General features: G+C 38.9%; 1 protein-coding gene across 2 annotated transcripts in view; it reads left to right on the plus strand.

Annotated features, from left to right (window-relative positions):
• Positions 1–23635, plus strand: part of GRM1 (glutamate metabotropic receptor 1) — a 431492-nt gene that overhangs the window by 398259 nt on the left and 9598 nt on the right. For both annotated transcript variants that reach the window (XM_068985180.1, XM_068985181.1), the window contains exon 7: positions 521–1451. In XM_068985180.1, coding sequence (XP_068841281.1) covers positions 521–1451 — 931 coding nt within the window. The remainder of the gene's footprint in view (positions 1–520; positions 1452–23635) is intronic.

Genomic DNA, 23635 nt, shown 5'->3' on the forward strand with positions numbered 1-23635 from the left:
TAAAACAGCTTTCTGGCTGGCAAGAAAGAAAGAAAGAAAGTGCTTTTCTAATGAGCTGGACTTGTGTCTATGAGCTGGATTTGTCGGTGAGCAATAGCTACATAAAAATAAAGAATGTGTCCGTTTATTTCTTAGTAACTTATTCTGTTACATTGTGACCATCTAACTTTCAATGGAAACGCAGTTTAGTTTCCATTTTCCTCTTTCATTTTCTGACAGTGTAGAACTGAGTTCCATCCACAAAGCAGCATCCACTTATAACACTTTAAGAAAAGACTATTTTTATAGGCTTAAGTATGTCACATTAGGCTTGCGATGAGATTAGATTTGGGAGCATGACTGTCCAGAGGAAACAATGCTATATCTTTTTGTGTGATAAGGAGGCATTTTTAAAAAAGGAATGAAAACACCATACATCATGGAAGCTGTGAATATAGCTATGCCCCTGCAACTAGTAAGCACTGTTGTTACTGATCAGCAAAATCTTGGATTCATTTTAAAACTATCTTTCTCATCACAGGATGTGAACCCATTCCTGTGCGCTATCTTGAGTGGAGCAACATCGAGTCCATCATAGCCATCGCCTTTTCCTGCTTGGGCATCCTTGTTACCTTGTTTGTCACCCTGATCTTCGTGCTATACCGAGATACACCTGTGGTCAAATCCTCCAGCCGGGAGCTCTGCTACATCATCCTAGCTGGCATCTTCCTCGGTTACGTGTGTCCCTTCACCCTGATTGCCAAGCCCACCATCACTTCCTGCTACCTGCAGCGCCTCCTGGTCGGCCTCTCTTCTGCCATGTGCTACTCTGCTTTAGTGACCAAAACCAACCGCATCGCACGCATCTTGGCTGGCAGCAAGAAGAAGATCTGTACCCGGAAGCCCAGGTTTATGAGTGCCTGGGCCCAAGTGATCATTGCCTCAATTCTGATCAGCGTGCAGCTAACCTTGGTGATAACCCTGATCATCATGGAGCCCCCCATGCCCATCCTGTCCTACCCAAGCATCAAAGAAGTCTACCTTATCTGCAATACCAGCAACCTGGGGGTGGTGGCCCCTTTGGGCTACAATGGGCTCCTCATCATGAGCTGTACCTACTATGCCTTCAAGACCCGCAATGTGCCCGCCAACTTCAATGAGGCCAAATACATTGCCTTCACCATGTACACCACCTGCATCATCTGGCTGGCTTTCGTGCCCATTTACTTTGGGAGCAACTACAAGATCATTACTACCTGCTTTGCAGTGAGCCTCAGTGTAACGGTGGCCCTGGGGTGCATGTTCACCCCCAAGATGTACATCATTATTGCCAAACCCGAGAGGAATGTCCGCAGTGCCTTCACCACCTCGGACGTGGTCCGCATGCACGTTGGTGATGGCAAGCTGCCCTGCCGCTCCAACACTTTACTCAGCATTTTCCGAAGAAAGAAACCAGGGGCAGGGAATGCCAAGTGAGTTGTCTGGCCTGGGTTTGCCTTTTCTATTTCTCTCTCTGTCTCTCCCTCTCTCTTTCTATTTTCTTCTATTTGACTAAAGCATGTTCTTCCATTTCCCCAATGTTTTCCATGTCCTTTCTTAATCTTTTCTTTTTTTCCCCCCAAATCTCACATTCTATCACAGTAGGAATGTGTTAGTACTAAAGGTCTTCAGTGTTTTTATTTCTTTGAAAGAGCAAGGAGTGTGAAGCAACAACCAGCTGAGCGCATATTCACTCTTACCTGGAATCTACAGCTTCTGTTCTGCCCCTAATGTTTTCCTTTTGCATGGGTCCTTCTTCTGTGGAATATCAGTACATCTCCGGAGTCTGGGCAGAGATGCAATCTCTAGTTCTAATTTCTAGTTTAGATTATGGTTGAGATAGTTTCTGATTTACTTTTTTATCACTTTTGAGCCATACTATTACTCACCTGGGATGGAGAGGGAAGAAATTTAGCACCTGAGGGAACTGGCCTATTTCAAAATTTGAGTTTAGTTAAGCACCAAATATATCCTGAAATAAGTTCCTTATGCAACTATCTTACCAGGCACCTCTTCTTTATTTTATGTGTACTGTAAACTTCATAATGCTACACATGAATTGACCTATCTCTACTACAAGGTTATGATCAGAATGATTTCTAGCTATCAAGCACCAAATGAAACAGGAAACCAGATTAAGGTAAAGAGCTCAAACTTGAGAGTCAGTGTGAACATCAAAGTCCAGCTTATTTCTATTTTGGTAATTTTTCTGAGCAGTTTATATAATACACACATTCCTGTCTTTTTCCTGACTCTGTTTTGCAGGGAAGGATATGCTAAAATTTGCATGTGTCATCTCATTCTGAGACCCATGAAAACAGATTTCATGTCACATTTACAACATTTAAAATAAGATGCATGCTTAATATTCTAACAGTAATTTAATTTTCCAAAAATGAAACTATTTCCCCCAGTAGCAGTATTAATTTTACTTTTTGAAACAATCCTATGAAAGTGAAGGCTTTTAATAGTAATAGTTATGTAATTGTTTTAGAAGTATTCTGTGCACTTAAATAAGTCAGCAAGGTATGAGAAATGGGTGTTATTTTCCCCTTTTTGTTAAGGGAGGACACCAAACCACTGTGAATTTGTGCAACTCTTAAATAAATTCCGTTTAGTTAGCTATTCTTTGCCTAGGCCTTAACTGGCATGAAATTTCTCATCATAACATATGTCAAAAAATCTACATGCCTTAAATTTCTGGGTTTTATATCTTTGTTTGCAAAGCAGCACCATGGGTCTCTTTTACAGAAACCATGTAATTGGTTTGAGGCTCAGATGAGGGAGTCTCTAGGAAATAAATATTTTTGAAGTCCATCAAGTTTTATTATTACTTCAAACAAAGCATCCCTAGTGTTTTTCAGTGTTAAGGATGGAGTCATTACATCTACTTCTTCATGAAATTCTGATGATTAAAGCCACACATTTGTTTTCTTCCCTTGCCCTGATTTTTCATTCTAACATCCCCTCAGTTCCAGTGAGCATGAAAGCAAAACAACAGTGTCATGAAATGAAACAAGAAAGAAAAGACCATAGCTACAGAGTCCAGATGTACAATGGCATCATGACAATTATCATTTAGATGGAAGGAATGAGAGGGAAACAAATGAAAAGAAGGGAGAAAACACTTTAAATCCAAATGTTGGTGAAGACTAAGAGACTTCTGTTGCAGCCCATATGGCTTTTTGAGTGTTCCCTTCCACCATCTACCATTACTCAGCTCCATGTTTTCTAACTGCCCTCGTTGTGGTTCTTCAGAAGTTCTCTTATGATTTTTGGTCATGAGTCATTTCTGAAAGCTGCTCCTCTAACCATTTAATGGAAAGAAGGAACCTATGTAATCAAGATGTCTTTTGTTGGTACTCAGGATTATGCATTTTGACAGCTCTCTCAGTGATTCTGTGAGAGACAGATACGGGCACCTGTCCAAGAGAGCAGTGACTAATCGTTAGTACACATTGCTTCACTGCTGGGATAAAGTGAAGTTAGCTTACCATGTATACAGTCCCCAGGTATTGTGCTTATTCTGATTACCTTCTCACACCTGGAACTGCTTTCATTAGGAGTGGAGAATATTCCCAGCAGAATATTCCCAGCATTATTATGAATTTAGAAATTAATTTCATTGGAATCACACTTTAGAGAGAAAAATCACCTTCGTCTAAGTCGGGCTGGTTGTCTAGGAAGCACTGCTTTCAGCACTCAATTCGTTGCTCAACTATTGGCTATATTTTATTTATTACATGTTATTAGATTCTGACAATAAGAAATAATACTTCTAATCAGTAACTCTAATACGCAGCTTTCTTTGTACAATTGGTAGCTCCTCCAAAGGGTATCACACAGCTGAGCTAACCCACAGAGGGTATTTGAGGTTAAATTTCCATAGAAAGCAACCATTTATTTACTCATTTTCCTCACTTATTCTGCTGTTACTTCTCTTGTAACTCTCTATGAGACTGTACTTTTAAAATATAACAATAATCTCAGGGCCTGTTTTTACCTTTTTATTGCTGGTTTATGATTTCCCGGTTTGTCTCCAAAGTTGCAAAAATCACAAACAATCTAATATTTTCTACAGCAATAAAAATCTAGCAGAGTTTTGCCAACTGAAGCAAGGGGCTGAAAACTCTAGGGAACACATCACCCAGTGAGTGTATTGCCATTCTGGACGTGTGATCCCTACGTTTATGCTGCACTGTGGGTGTTCAGCAGTCTGCATATGCAGCTATAAACACAGAACAGATGCTGTAATGAAGAGCTTCCAACTGATCCATCTTTTTTGATATTATTCTGAGGAGTTGCAAGTCCGACTATATTCATACCAGGCTGTTTCTGAGATAGAGGGAATGGCTGATGTTGTGTGTCTGTTTTTGCAAAGTTTACTTCAATTTGTTGTTTTGTTCACAGCCATATATCTGACACTATCAAAGGTTTGGGCACTTGTCTTTATGTTTTCTGAAATAAAATTTAGGAGGAGTTCAATCAATACATTGGGTGTTTGGATTACTTAAGTTGCTTATAGTTAGAAGTCCTACTAGGCATAATCCTGTCCTGGAAGATCAACTGAATAACATAATTATCTTTGACCAGGCTAATATCTTAAGCTGCTAATGTATTTGAATGAGAACATATTCAGGCCCTAACTTAATATAAAGATATTGGTAAAATCCTCTTTCTTGGCAGGAGAGGAAACATAGAAATCCATAGATATGAGTAATTAAGTTATTTAGGTCTGAGTTACTTGTCACTTCCTTTTAAAGCAAAATGAATTAGCATTATGCAACTAAAAGCTTAAAACATTATGTAAATGACATGCTTTCTTTAAAAAAAATAATTATATCAATGGCTAAATGTCAAACTAACATTTCCAGTCATTTTTTGAATAAATAACCTCAACGAGTGCCAAATAGTTTGAGGGCACATGGAGCTGAAATGTGACAACACACTCCTGTGACTTTCTGGGGGTGCGTAATTGCAAGCAAAACTAAAAACAATGATAATCACCAGAAAAATGCACTAGATTGATGCAAGGAGGTAATTTTAAAACATAGGCTTCTAAGTAAATAGTGTCTTAATATGTTCTTGTGATTATTTCTTAAGCATCTGTATATATGCTTTTAATGAGGGCAAAAGCTCTAAGTGAAATACAAGTGGAATGATGCTCTGAGGACATCTTCCTCTTGATCTGCTAAAAACATATTGTTTTGTCCATAAGAAAAGGTAAAGAAGCCTGCAGCATTAGTGTGTATGCTCTAATCTTTCCTCCTTTATTATGAAAGGAATGATGGCTGTTAGCCAGAAGACATAAAAATCAAATAGAGATAACATATTCTCTTTCATAAAAAGAACTCATTCACTCTTCTAGCTTGTAAATGAGAATATCTGTCATTTTTAAATTATTTTTCCCTTAATCATATAATAAATGGCTTTAAAAGTCATTGTGATTCTTCGCTTGGTTTTATAGTAACTTTCAGAAGATATTATGAAAGTACTTATCATAGAATTTTACTACTTGAGAGCAACATTTATGGTGGATATACTGTTTATTATCCACTTATTTAATCAACAAGTGTGTAAACAGTAACATATGCTTCATAAAAGCACTTAGGTGCTTGGTATGGTGCTAGTTAATATTTAGGATAAAAGAAGATTTAAGAGATGGGCACAGACTGCACCAGTCTTGCAATATAGTAAGGGAAACACTAAAAAATACAACTAAATATGCTGGATTAGGTGCCATAATAGAGGACTAATATAGCATTTTGTGTGTTCAGGGAAGAAAGACATTCAGCCCAGCTAAATGGAATGGGTCTATGGAAAGATGAGGAAAGACTTCTTGATAAAAGTATAAAAGTGGCATTTGAACTTAACCATAAAGGGTGCTTTTCAACAAGAGAAAATGGTGAGACCATTTCACATGCAGAAAATAATATAAGCAAAGAATTCAGAAATGTTAGTGTACTTTTGGTTTGAAATATGGGATCTGTTGAGTAAAGTATATGGAGAGGTGTAGTGTGGGAAAATTTGTAAATACAGAAAGAGGACAGATTACAGAGAGTGATCAATATTCTAAGAAGAAATTTGGATATTTATTATGGAGACCACAAGATGCATTAATGACTTTTGTGAAATTTTATGATCATGTGTGAGCTTTATGGGAATAGATCGACTGTAGACAGACTAGTTAATAGAGTGCTACAATAATCCAGAGGACAGGTTAAAAATAAAAGGTTTAAATGAGAGCAAAGAAAGAAAAGTCAAATCCAAGGCATGCATATGAAGAAGTTTTTTGAGCTTAAGTCATTAGAACTGAAATATTGACTTTGGGAGAGGAAGAAAGGCATGAACAATAGAAATTATTGTTTGAACAACTCTCATAATTTCAGCTACAACTACCATGCAGCAGTTGGTAGTAGAAAAGTACATCTACCATGAAAACTGATAGGGAATACAGGAATAGGACTGGGGAAATGTTGCTAAATTGGGTTTCAGACTTAACCAATCAAAAATCCTGTTACAGTAATTCAAATAAAGGCATCCATAAGATTATCTAACAATTTAAGTCAGGAGCTTAAGATGCAGGTCTGAGCCAGCTCTAGATTTGAGGATTAATTGTCAGTGTCAGTGGCCAAAAGAGTGATTGTGATACGAGAATAGAAGAAAGTCAGAGGAAGAACATTAAGAAACATTTACTTACATTTAAGAGAGAAGATAAATAAGGAAAAACTGAAAGCGATAAACAACACATAATAAAAAGGGGGGGCAGAGAAATTTTGCATTATCAAGGAAACCAAGCAAGAGACTATTTTAATCCACTCTGTTGCCATAGGAAAATCCCACAGACTGGAGACTTAAAAGACAAACATCTATCATTTCACAGTTCTGGAGGCTGAGAGTCCAAGATCAGGGTTTCATTATGGCTGATTTCCAGTAAGACCTCTCCCATTTGGGTTGCAGACAGCTGCCATCTAACCCTAATCACCTCCCAAAGGCTCCACCTCCTAATACCATCATGTTGAGGGATTAAGATGTCAACAGATGAATTTAAGGGAAGCACAACCATTCAGTCCATAACAGACTGTTTCAGGATGATAGAACTTGCAATCTCCATGGATGGAGACACCATGGTTATCCTTGAGTGATTTCAGCGGTGTGATGTGAGTAGAATTTTTATTGCAGTAAATTGAGGAGCTCATCATTAAAGGAGTTAAGAAGTTTAGACAGTATCTAAGGAGGCCAGGGAAGAGGGAGGAGTGGTATAATACAGGAGAAATGTTAGCTCACTTATAGTATATGAGAAAGCAACTGACAGACGAGGAGAAATAAAAATATAGAGAGCCTACAGTTTATGCTGGGCAGTCTGACCCAGAACTGTGCCCTTGCAAAAGAGCTATTTGACATCAATTGACAAGTGTCATAATGAAGCACCAGCTCTGAAGAGCATGTTGATTGTGGTTGATGCCGGTTCTCATTTAGTTACATGCGTGTTGCCTGACATTAGAAAAGAAGAATCAAGCTGGGAAATTAGAGAAATTTTAAATAAAATCTGAAAATTCAAACCTTTACTACTGATCTTATCAGGCCTCCGGGGATACAAACATTGCAAGAGTTGAGTTGGGACAAATGTGGAAAATCTGAAAAGAAAAGTGTGCTGTCCTGGCCTTGTGAGTGGAGCTGGAGGAGTCACAGCTCCTAAGCTCAGGCTGCTTGTAGAAGAAAGAAGAGTGCAGTGTATTCAAAGTCAGACTCAGATGAGAATGAAAGAGTTCCCTTCATTCAGCTCTAATTAGACGGGGCTAGAAATCCAAACCCTTGGCTCTCTTCCTGACAGCCGGTCATAGTGCCCGAGCCTGCCAGAGAGAGGATATTTTGTTTGGGGTAAAGCCTCATGCTCCCTGGAAAAAGCAAGCTGAAATGACTTTACCCTCTGAAGTAAGTAACACTATGACCTAAAAGCACATCAGTCAAAATTTAAGATGAAAATAAGTTAGTGAGTAAGTTGTGTGTTGAGGAGCGGCCTTGATGAGAGACCGTCTTTAGAGACCATGGGCTTAAGTGCAGCGGGAGGGATGAAGGGCATGGGCACATGGGGGGATGGGTACAACTTGTTCCCAGCAGGTGCAGCAAATCTGCAGTCAGCATTGTTTACTTTTCCCCCTCTCCTGAATAATATACTCATTTTGCAAATAACACAGAAATAGCTACTTTCAATACTCATATTTTATGTTTTCAAATTCTATGTTGAGACCATGGGGCACAGATTCTGCTACAGCTTCAAAGAGAACATATTCCTTTTCAATATAGGCCAACTTTTATATTTCTTTCAAATTCAAATGAACTTGCCTGATATACATATTCAAGTTCTCAAACTTAATATTTTATTCTCCTATGTTTATAATGTGTAATTTCTGAACTGAATTCAAAAGCATTCCAGATGGTATCTATAATGACCCAAAGTAGGAACATGGAACATTGTTGTGTAAGTAAAGAAACTAAGACTTGGGAAGTTCAAGGCCATTTTTGTGAGAGGAATAAATGGGACTAAAATCATTTTATAACTTTAATTAAAATATGATTTTAATCACTTTTATGTTTGTTATCTCAAAAATGCATTCATTCACACCTGCATTCAATAAAATGAATGAGGCATGGGGTTTGCCCTCAAGAAGTTCACAGTTTCATGGTACAAAACCCCATTACAATAAAATCCAGTGAGTGAAATAATAAGAAATGGTATAATGTGGTGATTTAAGTGGGTGTATAAATTTAGAGTCAGAAGGTTACTGAGTCTGGGCTCCTTATTTTTGCAAGGTCCCACTCTATGTAACAGATAATTTTTATTCTTGTTCCCACTCTATGTAACAGTCACCTATTAAATGAGAAAAACTATCAGAGGAGACACTAGAGGCCTATAGGCTAAATATGATCACCGATGTTCTTAGATCATAAGAAAAAACCTTATCAGCTCATTAATTAGAACTCTTTGACTTCAAGTTACAGAAGCCAAACTAAGCTGGCCTAAGCAAATTTATTTTCCCTTTGTATAAATAAATGGAAAAATCTATACAGAGTATAGTGCAGTGCTTAACACACAGTAAAACCTCAATAACTGTTAGCTAGTGACACTAAAGTTATGAAAATGGGGGAGGAGGTATGAAAATTTGTATGCTAACATAAAACTCTGCACTACCCCTTCACATGAAGAGAGATCTTAAAGTTGGGTATGTGCATCATTACTGTCATTTTATAATATCCACACTGGACAGGATGGAGGAGCTGTGTGTCTGCTGAGAGTCCAGGCGTGCGGGTGTTACTCAGTATGCGAGGTGTGCAAGGAAGGACACCCTGTTTGACATGACTTGGCACCCTGTCCATGCTTGGCCACAGCTGAAGAGAGATGAGATCATTTGCATTCCATCTGTTAGCCTCAGTGTCCAGAGTAAAGTGTTATCTACTCAAAGGGGAAGCAGGCCATGTGAGCAACATGTTTGTAAAGCTAGTTCAGGAGCAGAAATATTAGCAGCCTGCACAATGAAGAAACTGAGAAGAAAGGACCAGAGGATTTGGAAGCTTCATGTCGAGAACAGTGCCAATAGGCTCACTAGAGCTCTTTCGAAGCTAGTTATAAAAGCCAAATTAAGCTAGTCTAAGCAAAAGGGGGTGGGGTATCAAATAGAAAGAATATAAGGAATAATTTCTGATATCTTATGGTAACAAAGTTTGGAATGCTTCTGGGCCACAACGTGGACTGGTCTCCTGAAAACAAAGGTTTCAGTGCTCTGTGTAATCTCCTGGCTCCCTGCATGCCTCCTTCTTCTCCTCATACATCTGCTTTCTCCATTTCTGGGCCCTCTCGATCAGTCCAAGGACAACCATCCCAGTGCCCCTGACTTTACCTTTTGTTATAGGTCCAGTTACTGAAGACACTGCTTCAATTCCCTTGACCCACATGCCTTTACATAAAACAGGCAGAAACTGATTGCTTCAGCCTGACTAAGATGTCTATCCCAGGTCAAGGAGATGATGGACAAAGGATGGAGTCACAGAGTATAAAACCATCTCCCAGGGGCCCATCACTCCTGGAAGGCAGTTCTCCGAAAAGCCGTGTAATTATAAAATAAGCAGAAGCCCTACAAGTATCTCCACAAGAGTAATTCCATCTCCTTCCCACCAACCCCCCTTTCTTCTTCGGCATCTGAATAAGTCACTTCTAAGCACCAGCATTTTATATTTAGAAAGTATGATGGAAAAAAACTCTAAAACTTGCAGGTGGTAACCAGTCAGCCAAATAATCACCTATCTGTGCAATATGTGAGTGACTATTACACACTCCAGCAGATATGCCAATAGAGGGGCGAGAAAATGTATCACTCTGCTATAGCATTTCTTATGAAGGTAGGAAGTGTAGAATCAGACAAATGTAAAAACCAGGCCTTGTCTTTGCTACCTTATAGAGGATCCTGGCTATAAAATACCCCTAAGTTGCCTAAAGATGAACAGAGCATGTGTGTGCTGAAGTTGCTTCCGTTGTGTTTGACTCTTTGTGACTCTATGGACTATAGCCCGCTAGGCACTCTGTCCGTGGGATTCTCCAGGCAAGAATATTGGAATGTTGGAATCAGGAGATCCTCCTGACCCAGGAATTGAACCCACATCTGCATCTCCTGCATTGCCAGCAGACTCTTTACCCACTGAACCACTTGGGAAGCCCCAAGATGAACAGAGAGGAAGGGAAAAGCTGTTTTTTAAGAAGGAATTATGGATCATTAGGATATTGTGCTCTGAATGAATTAAAATGCATCATAAATTACAGGCCAATGATAAAGTATTACTTATTATTGACATTGGTTGATAGAATAGTAAAAGAAAATCAGCAAATATTTAATCCAGTTAAATATAATTTGATTTTATCTCAGAAGGGTAAAGGAAATCTACTATAACTGAAGGCAACTTAATAACACCCTTTATGCAGATTATCTTCAAGAGAAAGGAGAAGTCTGCTGCTAACAAAATTAGGTCGAGTCCCTAGTGATGCTGCCAAAGATATTGAAAAACAACTGCTTAAAAGAAATCAATAACGATACAAAATGCTTTCCTGTCTCTGATTTCTCAGTCGTAAAAATATATACTGTGAGCTTGCCCCTAGTAAATCCTCTTAGACACTGTGGGAATTAATGTCATTTTCTACTTGATTAAACTTTGCACTGCTTGTTATTTGGCTTAGGTGGGTGTGGGATGGGGGAGTAGGAAAAGTGTTAACAAAGGAAAAAAATGAAGACTTAACATGATCAACGTAGGATAAAAGAAATTATGATAATGGGGCAGCAAGGGGAGAGGAGAGGGAGCAGGAGGGATGGTTATAGATCCATCCCTAGGCAGCTTAGGGACTTTAGCCAGTGATTCTGTCAGTGTCTTATTGAAAGAGAACTGCAAGCCATTTTAGTAAGATTTTATTTAGCTCCAACTGTTTAAAGTCAGAAGTTATTACAGGGCCTATCCTAGTATAAACTTGCTCTTGCTCTGATGGTTAGAATGGGCTCAAGGCCTGACACACAGTAGGAAGAAAAGCTCTAATGACTCACTCACACACCTAATGTGTGCTGGCCATTGAGACAAGGGCGGGGAATGCCATGGTGAACAAAACAGATCCAGCCCCTGTCTTTGTGGAAAGTTAGATCCTGGCCAGGAGAACAGACATTAAACATGTAATTACAGGTGTAGTAAGTGTTTGTAAGGATAAATACAAGGTGTTACAAGAGTGTTATTAAGAGGATCTAACTAGTCCTGATGTGTAGAAGCTGGACATGCTCCCAGGATGAAGGATTATTTAGGTTAGGACTTCTGAAGGAGAAAGGGGGTTAGCTAGGACAGGAAGGGGGTTAGTGTGGCAGACAAGTCAAGGAATCAGAGTGTAAAGGCTCTGAGCTAAAAGATCAAAAATACTAAAGCCACTGATGGCTGAAGAACATCAAGCAATTCCAGGATGTCAGAGGTGAGAATAAAGGGAAGTATGATAAGGAGATGAGAAGGATCAGCTCAGACCAGATCATGCAGGGCTCCATAAGGACCTCAAAAGTGTGGTTCTTGTCCTCTGAGCAAGGGAAGGCCACCCCAGTCACCACGCAGTGGGGCGCTGTCATTAGTGAGAAGTGTGCTCTACAGCTAGCCCTTCACGCTCCGTGTGGAGGACGCGGGAGAGCAAGGTGCAGGTTTGGGTGCTCTGGGAGGAGACTCGTAGGAAATTATAGTGACCTGACCTAGGGTTTTGACAGTTGTGGGTAAAGAGAGTGAACATAGAGAATTGCTTAAGAGGTAAAAATAGAAGGAAAGATTGTTCACAGAAATTCAGAGTAGGTGGAGCTGTGCAGTCACTTCAGGGTAGTTTAGCTCCAAAGCCCATAATACATGAACTGTTACCAGATTAAATGTGTTATCACACCCAAGATGTGGTTGTTCTATAAGAGAGGGAGACTGATAAGACCCAAAAGCAGAGAAAAGCATTACTCAAACAAGCATTGGGAATGGCCATAGAGCTCTCTGATGAGGAGATGAGGGAAGGAGATGGTGACCCATGGGCTTTGAAAACTTAGGTCCAAATGACAAGATGAGTCCCAGGACTAAAAGGATGAAGCAAACTATATTGGCTTAATGCCATCAAATGTTTTAATACTGAAACTTGCAACTCTCCACCCCTTCTTCTGATTCCCTGAGAGCAAGTAACTATGAATTATTGTATTTTCCTATTTATATACAGTTTTATATTCAAAGTCCTATACATAATTTTCCACAATTTCCTGAAAATGCAATTGCAATTCTGTAACTAAAAATCAGTCGATACAGAGCATTGCCATCACCCTGGAAACTTGCTCATGTTCCTTTCTAATCTGTCCCACTATCTAGTTATTGCTATTTAGTCACTAAGTTGCATTCAACTCTGATCCTTTTCTGACTCCATGAACTGTAGCCTGCCAGGCTCATCTGTCCATGGGATTTCTCAGGCAAGAATACCAGACTGGGTTGCCATTTCCTTCTCCAGGGGATCTTCCTGACCCAGGGATTGAACGCTCGTCTCCTGAATCGCAGGCGAATTTTTTACCATTGAGCCACTAGGGAAGACCTCCACTATCTACAAAAGTGAAAGTGTTAGTCCCTCAGTCATGTCTGACTCTGTGACCCCATGAACTGTAACCCGCCAGAGTAGAGACAACCTCTATTCTGATTTCCATCCCCATAGATTAGTCTTGCCTGCTCTTACTCCATAAATGTGAAATTATATACTTTTTTCCTACTATAGCTGTATATTTTATTTTTTATTGGAGTATAATTGCTTTGCAATGTTGTGTTAGTTTCTGCTGTACAATTAAGTAAATCAGCTATATGTACACATATACCCCTCCCTCTTGAGCCTGCCTCCTCTACCTCCATCCCCTGCTCCAGGTCATCACAGAGCACCAAGCTGATCTTCCTGTGCTATATAGCAGCTTCCCACTAGCTATCTGCTTTTTACACATGGTAATGTATACATGTCAATCCTTCTCTCCCAGTTTGCCCCACCCTCACATGATTTTCTGTCCAAAGGGAACTTTCAGAGATTCCCTTTAATATCTTCAAGTGTTTCTGAAACTTATTCACTACCTCTTAGTTAAGAGCCTCTGCTTCCACTCTGAACCTGTTCTTTGAATCTGTTCTGTATCAAGAATCATTCAATGTTCCAATGGAAAAAAATAACTTGAAGATTATTTCCTTACCTCTCGGAAGTTCTCTTCTTTCTGACTTATTAGTCTCTTGGATTCTGGTTGCCATGAGAGCTTCTCAATGTCTTTAAATGGTTTTTCAAAATATTTTACCTGTTTTCTGATAGTTGTTTTCAGTGGGGGAGCTATAGTTTATCCCAAGGAATTATATCTTACCTGGAAACAAAAGTTCTCTTATACCAATTTTAATATTTCCCCTTCATCTTTCTCAAGTTATGAGATTTATCATAATCTTTATCAGGTTATGATACTGCCAAGATTTCTTTTAGGGCTATGGTGACTACGTCTAATACTGTAAAAGAAATTACATGATACTTGTCTATCAGTCTATGTAGTCTGTTGTCTATTTGTCTATGATAATTGTCTATCAGTGTCTTTTCAGGTTTGCTGGGTGATGGCATGATGATATTAACACCTCTGCTTAAACAGATATAATGAAAACTATGTCTAATATTAATGCTGTAGTCAAGGATATTCAAAACGTCACAAAGTTAAGTGAGCTAAGTTCTTTTTAGTTATCATTAATTTTAAGCTTCTTACGAAAGTAATAATTTTGTCTTCTGTATTGTTTCACAACATCCTGAGGTGACAATTTTAGTTTTAGGCAAGTTGTTTTCATCATCTCTTTCTCTCACTCCCTGTGATAAATCAGAGCAAAATAATACAAAGACTCACTTTGTCAGTTTGGCAGCTAAAGTTTATCTGGAAATATACCAGGGTTTTCTTTTTTCCTTTTATGTACTTTAAGTTGTAATTTTTTTCTAATTTTGAGCATTTACTTTTTCATTAATAAAGATGCCTATATGTGAAAATAAATATTGAGAATATATATAAAATAAAGCAGTTTATTTACAGTATAAAGACTAAATTTACCAGAATTTTGAATTAAGAAAGACTTCAGGACCTACAAAATATTAGTGTGAATTTCCAAATGCTGTCATTTGTTTTCAATTATTATTTAATTATTTTGGCCACCTGACTTGTGGGATCTTAGTTCCCAACCAGGGACTGAACCCAGGCCCTCAGCACTGAGAGTGCAGGGTCCCAACCACTGGACTGCCAGGGAATTCTCTCAAATTTCTGTGATTTCCACTTAGTAGCTCCTCATATATTTGAATATATATTTAGGATTTTTACCTTTTTTCAGCAAAAGAAAATATATTCAAAATTCTCATATAATACCTTAGTTCATTGGGATAAAGCTAAAAGAAGAGGGAATTATACTTCTGAATTATGTATTATAAATTTCTTTTTGTACTAACAGTTACAGCTTATTTTACATATTTTAATAAGTGATAAATATTAATTGAGAATTTGGAAAATACAGGAAAACACAAAACAGCTAATAAAAATCACCTGCAGAGAAAACTATCATTAACATTTTTATATATAGTTTAGTTTTTGCACACACACATGCACATTATTTTTACTAATTTTTTAATGTAAATTTTGCTGGAGATTTTGCTGGAAATTTTATGACAGTTGATGTTAAGTATGAGAATTGGTTTAGGAATTATTACCAAAAATAATACATGCTTTTGATATTCCTGCAATTACCAAATCGATAAAGGAGCTCAGGATTATTTCTATATTATTTTCATTAAGGAATATTTCATCCTGTTTTGTTTATTCAACCATTCATTCAATACTTACTGCAAATAGATGATCATATGTCTCTATATGCCCAGGAAAGTCCCAGTTTATGCTTTTTTCCATGATTTTTAAGAGCACTGCCTTCATTCTTAAAAGTAATCGGTTTGAATGAAAAATTACATGGTTTTCTTTTATTTTAAAAATTGAGACAGATAAAAGGGGATTAAAGTAGCATGCAATGGTAAATCAATCATGGATCCTGCCCTCAGAAACTATGACCTGTCTACTGTTGGAGATAAGAATTAAAATCAATAAGTTACATACTAAGTGAAAAATATCACAGGGGAGATGCAAAGATATAATACAGATTGCAGTTTAATCAAGATCTTGTTAAACATTTTAGAATTCTAGGGGAAATTTGTGAAGATGCTCTGTTAAAAATCTTGAAGGGATATACCCTATGATAGACTGATTCCTATACAAACTGCAAAGCAACTTTGCTCAGCTCAGTTCCTGATTGGATTAGGTTGATTTGTCCCACTCTACTTGGGCTAACCAGGTGGTGCTAATGGTAAAGAACCAGCCTGCCAGTGCAGGGGACATAACAGATGTGGGTTCAATCCCTGTGTCAGGAAGATCTCCTAAAGGAGGACATGGTGACCCACTTCAGTATTCTTGCCTGGAGAATCCCATGGATGGAGGAACCTGGCAAGCTACAGTCCATGGGATCGCAAAGAGCTGAACATGACTGAAGTGACTTTGCACGCACACATGTCCCACTCTACTTAGCAGGAAAAAAAAATGGTGAAGCAACTCTGGTAGAGATAACTCAGAACCTTTAGAACATCTATAGAATCTTATTTTATATATTTATTGTTGGGGTCCTTTAATGGACTGGGACCTGGCGGTCCAGATTCAATGATAAGAAAGTGAAAGAGAGAGAGGGAGGGAGGGAGAGAGAGAGAGAGAAAGAAAGAAAGAAAGACACAGGGACCCAAGCTCTGATGGAGCAAAGGTGTTTAAATGATTTCTCTGTGAGTATATAAAGCCTGTGGTACAAGAAATTTCTTTCCACAATGATAAAGATCAGAAAACCAAATGTACAGCAACTGTTACCAAGGGAACATGGGATTAATAACAGTCACAAGGTCAGGAGACAAATGAGATTCTATAGATGTTCTAAATGTCAGGGAATGTTTAACAGGAGGATTCCAACGTGCTATTTCTCACAAGTCCTTTGTTTCTTTCTAAGGGGGACAGTGCTGCTCCCAGAAACTGAGGTCATTATGTGAGACAGGCTTGAATCTCCTTTAGTAAACATTCTCTTTCCGACAAAACTGCTTAGTCTCGACCCCCTTTCTTGAATCCTCCTGTTAAACATTCCCTGACATTTAGAACATCTATAGAATCTTATTTTATATATTTATAATGTTTTATCTTATAAAATATTTTTAGTTATGGAAAAGTGAGAGCCATATAACAACAACAACAAAAATGCCCCAAAGGAAACAGACAATAGAAAGAGACCCACAGGTGAAACACTGATCACTGTTGGAGGTGTTAGAAACCAAATCATACTCTGAACATTGACAAATAAGACTCATCCATATAGCTTGTGTTTTCTGTTTGAACGTTATCTCAGAGGAATTAAGTAACTGATAAGTTTTTTTCTTTTACAGAGAAATCTAATTAACATCTACAGAAGATATCAGTCAGTCAGTTCAGTTGCTCAGTTGTGCTCGACTCTGCAATCCCATGAATTGCAGCACGCCAGGCCTCCCTGGTGGGCTACAGTCCATGGGGTCACTAAGAGTCGGACACGACTGAGCAACTTCACTTTCACTTTTCACTTTGATGCATTGGAGAAGGAAATGGCAACCCACTCCGGTGTTCTTGCCTGGAGAATCCCAGGGACGGGGGAGCCTGGTGGGCTGCTGTCTATGGGGTCGCACAGAGTTGGACACGACTGAAGCGACTTAGCAGCAGCAGCAGGCCTCCCTGTCCATCACCAACTCCCGGAATTCACCCAAACTCATGTCCATTGAGTCAGTGATGCCATCCAGCCATCTCATCCTCTGTTGTCCCCTTCTCCTCCTGCCCCCAATCCCTCCCAGCATCAGAGTCTTTTCCAATGAGTCAACTCTTTGCATGAGGTGGCCAAAGTATTGGAGTTTCAGATTTAGCCATCAGTCCTTCCAAAGAACACCCAGGACTTATCACCTTTAGAATGGACTGTTTGGATCTCCTTGCAATCCAAGGGACTCTCAAGAGTCATAGAATGATAATTGCATTATTTTATTGTTTTGTAAAAAAGTAATTGATCTATATAATGTCACCAATGACCACTAAAACAATCAGATGAAAGACTGATGGGGAGTTTTATAATCTATACATCAGGCTGACAGCCTTAAATCCACTGACCACTCTTAATGTGATTACTAGAAGACCCAGTTTATGTTCTTCCCCATATGGTATAACAGAGAGAAAACACCACCTCTAATGAACTATTCTCTCCATAAAATTAATCATGAAGCGGATCAAGAATTCAGATCTAACTATAATTCCTAGGAAATACAGGTAACAGAGAAACATGTTAAATGACACATAGAGACTCAATCCATAAAATTCACAGTCTGGATGCTTCTTCAACAGATAGATAGCAAGCAAAAAGGATGAGGGAACATCCATAGATTATAAAAGACATAAGACTCACAGAGAAAATATGATACATAAATATTTTTTCTATGATGATTTGAAAATCAAAAGTAAAATAAAAATATAGAGATGAGACTTCCCTGGTGATCCAGTGGTTAAGACTTCGCCTTCCAATGCAGGGAGTGTGGGTTCGATTCCTGGTCTAGGAGCCAAAAGCCAAGGGCCAAGATCCCATATGCCCCTTGGCCAAAAAATCCCAAGCCATAACAGAAACAATATTGTGACAAATTCAATAAAGGCTTCAAAAATATAGAGACAATCAGGAAATTAAAATATTTATTATTTAATATAAAAATGTTAAAATCAAATATTGTGCCCAGTCATGTCTGACTCTTTGCAAACCTATGGACAGAAGCCCACCAGCCTCCTTTCTTCATGGGGTTTCCCTGGAAAAAATATTGGAATCGGTTGCAACTTCCTGCTCCAGGAGACCTTCTTGATCCAGGAAACCTAGGGATTAAACCTGAGTCTCCTGCATCTCCCGTATTGGCAAGAGGATTCTTTACCAATGAGCCACCTGGAAAGCCTAATATCAAATATTAAAGAATCACTATTAATGTACTCTCGTCGTGATTTAGTCACTAAGTTGTGTCTGACTCTTGCAATCCCATGGACCGCAGCCTGCCAGGCTCCTCTGCCCATGGGATTCTCCAGGCAAGAATACTGGAGTGGGTTGCCATTTCCTTCTCCAATTAATGTACTTTGGGAAATATTTTTCCTTTTATTATAAAATTGTGTACCTGTATGGCAGGCGTATATACTAAATTCTTTATGGATGGAATGACACTGTTTTAGATTTGCTTTAAAATAAATAAATGGCAAGTATAGATGAAACAAGATTCACATACATATTGACTATTATTGAAGCTGGCTAATAGGGATATGGGTTTCATTTTAGAATTTTTCCATGTTCATATATTTAAAACATTTTTCTTAATAAAGAGACAATTTTAAAGATGTCTGAAAAGCAAGCTGAATTAGAAAGAATAACAGGGATTCTCACATAGCACTGTAAAATTTGCAAGCATTTTGCAGAGCAATTTGGCAGTATATAAGAAAGAATACTGCGCATTTGCAAAAATCCATCAACTCTACTTCTCAATCCACACCAGAGAAAAGCTTTCTCATATATGTGCAAGAAGAAATAACCACAAATGTTTACTACAATACTGCTTAAAATAGCAGGGTGTAAGAAGTAACCTAAATGGCCATCAGTAAGAGAATTGATTATATTCTTGATAATGAAGTATTTATTCAATTTAGTTTAAGTTAATGAACTAGAGCTGTGTATATTAACATAATACTGTGCAAAAAGTGCAGATTGCTGAATGGAAATATTGTGTGATGCTATGAATGTGAAATCTAATAACATGCTAAGTCATATCACAATGATAATATTTATTAATCTATACATGTTGAAAAGGTATTAATATATGCCAAGTATGATATATACCAAATTTTTTCTTGAAAAGAAGAGGATTGGTGTTAAAAATAATAGAGTGCTTCAAATTTATCCCTGATGCTTTCAAAAGAAAAGGAACCCTAATAAGACAGAATGTTAATATTTGACAAACCTATGATGGTAATTGAGTTGAATTTTATTAGCTCATTTTCTGTAGTTTCTTATTAACTTAGAAATCTTTACAATTAAAGATTTTTAAATAGAACAATATTTTATACTACATTATTGTCTTTATAGGAAACCTTACTATACTAAATTAGATGTGCAGGTATTATAAGGAAGAGTAAAACAATAACCAGTTACAATAGGTCTATATATACAGTCAGCTCTATTTTCCACTCTGATGCATGAATGCTGAAAAATAACATATTTAAATTCAGATAATGGAAAAATGCATTTGACTTTGGAAAGCAGTCAGAGGTAGAAATTATCCCATTTATTTATAACAAAAAAGATAGATATCTTCTACAAAAATGGTCTTGAGTGATTGCTGTCAATCTTTATGATTACTTTGGACAGCTGCCACATTATTTCCATGGTGACCATCTGGAATTGCATAGACCATTTTATCTCTGCTAAAAGACTCACCTCCAAACCTGTCATAGACATGCAGATTCAGACACAGACGGCTAGCTTGGCTCTGTACCTAGCTTTTACCCACTCCAGATACATCCACTCAATCTTGCTAATGTTTCTTGGGGGAAAAAAATTCTAGAGAGAAAACTATTTTATACTAGAAGTTATTAAAATTCCTGAATAAGGCAAGTGGTTAAAATTTATGAGTAAAACAAAGTGAAGTTTGAGATACTCTGAGTTAGTCTAACTTAAATACACACTGAGACTTAAAATATCTACCTTTTATCTGTATTTTATTCTTCCAGTATTCTGGGCTTCCCAGGTGGCACTAGTGGTAAAGAACTCACCTACTCATGTAGGAGACATAAATGCTGCAGGTTTGATCCCTGGGTCGGGAAGATCCCCTGGAGGAGGGGATGGCAACCCACTCCAGCATTTTTGCCTGGAGAATTACATGGACATTTCTAGTAACGTCTTAAGCAGGGATGGCATTTTGCTATTGGAAGCATTTTCACATGTACTGTATCAACAATCCTTCTTTATGGATGAAAAACTGAGTCTGAAAGAGGCAAATACACAGTTGGAAAGTATCTGGTCTCCTGAATCCTTGGCCTGAAATCTTATTGCTACATTATAATGGATAAGACTTGTCTGTAACAACTTCTCAAGCTGACGTAAAAAATAGTTCTTAGCATAGAAACCAATGTATGGGTGACTTGCTGTAAAGAAAATAACACATGAAAGCAAAGCATATGGGAGTAAGTACACTCAAAGAGTGATGTTGTTGCTGTTGCTCAGTCGCTAAGTTCTGTCTGACTCTTTGCAACCCTATGGACTGTAGCATCCCAGGCTTCCCTGTCCTTCACTATCTCCCTGAGTTTGTTCAAATTCGTGTTCATTGAGTTGATGATGCCATCCAACCATCTCATCCTCTGTCATCCCCTTCTTTTCCTGCCCCCAATCCCTCCCAGCATCAGGGTCTTTTCCAATGAGTTAGCTCTTCACATCAGATGGCCAAAGTATTGGAGCTTCAGCTTCAGTATCAGTCCTTTCAGTGAGTACTCTGGGTTGATTTCCTTTAGGACTGACTGATTTTATCTCCCTGAAGTCCAAGAGACTCTCAAGAATCTTCACCAGAAAGATTATGTGGACAATTGTAACAGATGGGAGAAGCTATGCACAGAATTAGAAGGGATTTTGAAGAAAGAAAGAAGAAAGGAGGAAAAGAAGGGAAGGAAGAAAAGAAGCATGGAAGGGGAAAGAAAAGAAAAGAAAAGAATTCACTTCCAGAAGAAACTGAGGATGAATCTTTCTAACTAAACTTCTGGGGTTTCATTAAATCCGCAATTTCTGCCAAAAGATTCAGCACAGATTTGGGACTTATATTTGACAAGCCCCCATATGCTGCATTTTCCCTCCAAGCTTTTACTCTGGCTTGCGGACTCTGGGGTTGGTTGAATATGTGGTTCTACAGTTGCTAAAAATACCCTGAAGTCCAGCTCCTTCACTCAGATTTTATGCAGTGGGTAAAATGGCCACATTGAAATCAGATGTTTCAATTTTTGACTTGTAGCCTTTAATAATCCACCTCTTACATAAAAGTAACATCTGTATACACGGGTCATTTACATTTCAACACAAAGTCAAAGTTGAAAACTAAAGAAATGGCACCATAAAGGAGAAGTTGTCATTTTTTTCAGGTATGTCAATCAATAGTAAAGACGGCTTTGGTATTGTTTGGAATAACTGCATGAAGTTTAGCTGTCAGTATGGTTGAAGCCCCCAAAGGAACCACGGAGCTATCTATAGCTGCAAGGGTAATTTCAAGTCAGCTGCAGGGGGGAGCTTCCTGCCCCAGTTTCCAGGAGACACCACTGCTGATCTGGTCAGGCATGCCACACTGTGTGCGTCTATGCTAATGTCAGCAGGGCGAGCCTCTAAGCTGCCAGGATGTTTCCCTGTGCTTTTTATCATCATCCATACATCTCAGCAGACAGGACCAGCTATATCATTTGCAGCAATGGCACCCCACTCCAGTACTCTTGCCTGGAAAATCCCATGGACGGAGGAGCCTGGTAGGCTGCAGTCCATGGGGTCGCTAGGAGTCGGACACGACTGAGCGACTTCACTTTCACTTTTCACTTCATTCATTGGAAAAGGAAATGGCAACCCACTCCAGTGTTCTTGCCTGGAGAATCCCAGGGACGAGGGAGCCTGGTGGGCTGCTGTCTATGGGGTCGCACAGAGTCGGACACGACTGAAGTGACCTAGCAGCAGCAGCAGCAACAGTGCAAAATGAAGATCTGGAGCCCCTGTTGAACACGTAGAAGGAAAAATGTTAACGGTACTAAAATACAAAGCCATTTCTTTTCAGCCAGCTTCCCCTCCAGCCAGTTACTGGGTGGATGCCATGCAGAAACTAAACCTGGGCAACTCCCCTTTTCCAGTGCCCCCTGCCCCAACTCATGGTGGACTGGGGACCCCCAAGGATATTGCAACACCACCTCAGAGATTGACAAGGTACCTGCATGGAGGAGGGGTACAAGGCTCATCCCTGCGCTGTTACTTGCCAGATGCACAGAGGATGTGCCAGTACAGGGAGGAGGTGGCCGTGGCCACTTGCTCCCTTGTGACGCTGTGGGGTAAAAAGACTTTGTTGCCAGATCCTGATCTGATCTTCCCACATCTATACTGATGGTTGCCTGGCAGGGGAGGAGGGTGGCAGTGATCATTGGGCAGGGGTGGGTAGTGGGAGGCTGGATGGGGACTGGTCGCCAAGGCAGAGTAGAAGAATGTGGGGTAGGGAGGGAAGCAAGAAGCTGAAAACCTGTCCAGGGAGCCAGGACTATGCATGAGGTGAGGCTCTAAGCCCCTCCCTATGCATTAACTTTCCACATGCAACATCACTTATAAAACACAAATTAAGTGATAAAATTATTTGTGAATTTCAAAAAGATGAACTGAGAACACTAAACCCTGAGTTCAGAGTCCTTCGCATGAGAGACCCACCAGTGTCTGTATTGGTCACTGGCCAGGAAATCAGCTCTGCTAGGGTCCTGTCTTCTCTGTACCATTGGACCAGGCCACATATGGACATTATCTAAAGAAGAACTAATTGGAGGCTTCAAGGGGATCAGGCAATTTAGCAAGGCAAAGCCAAATGCTTTGAGTGTATTTTCTGTCTTCATGAGGAATGAAATTGTTTTAATATTACTTTACAGGTGAAATGCCCTTTTCTGCCAATAACTTCATTTATACATTCAAACATCATATTTTTGTTTCTGGGCATCTACCACTAATGTTTTCATGACCTTTATGACTGCAGATGGCACAGTAAGTGTCATATTGCTTTGACTTATTCAATAGCAAACATGATCTCTTTGTCTAATTTTCTTGAGTAAATGGATTAGTGTGGTGCAAATGAAATTATACCAAAGTGTTTCAAGTTCTTATCTCTGGATCAGAATTTCAGATCTTTCTGGATAGATGGTGTACTCTCAAATGGTTTACTGAA

The sequence above is a fragment of the Capricornis sumatraensis genome, chromosome 13, assembly GCF_032405125.1.
Source record: "Capricornis sumatraensis isolate serow.1 chromosome 13, serow.2, whole genome shotgun sequence".
Taxonomy (NCBI): Eukaryota; Metazoa; Chordata; class Mammalia; order Artiodactyla; family Bovidae; genus Capricornis; species Capricornis sumatraensis.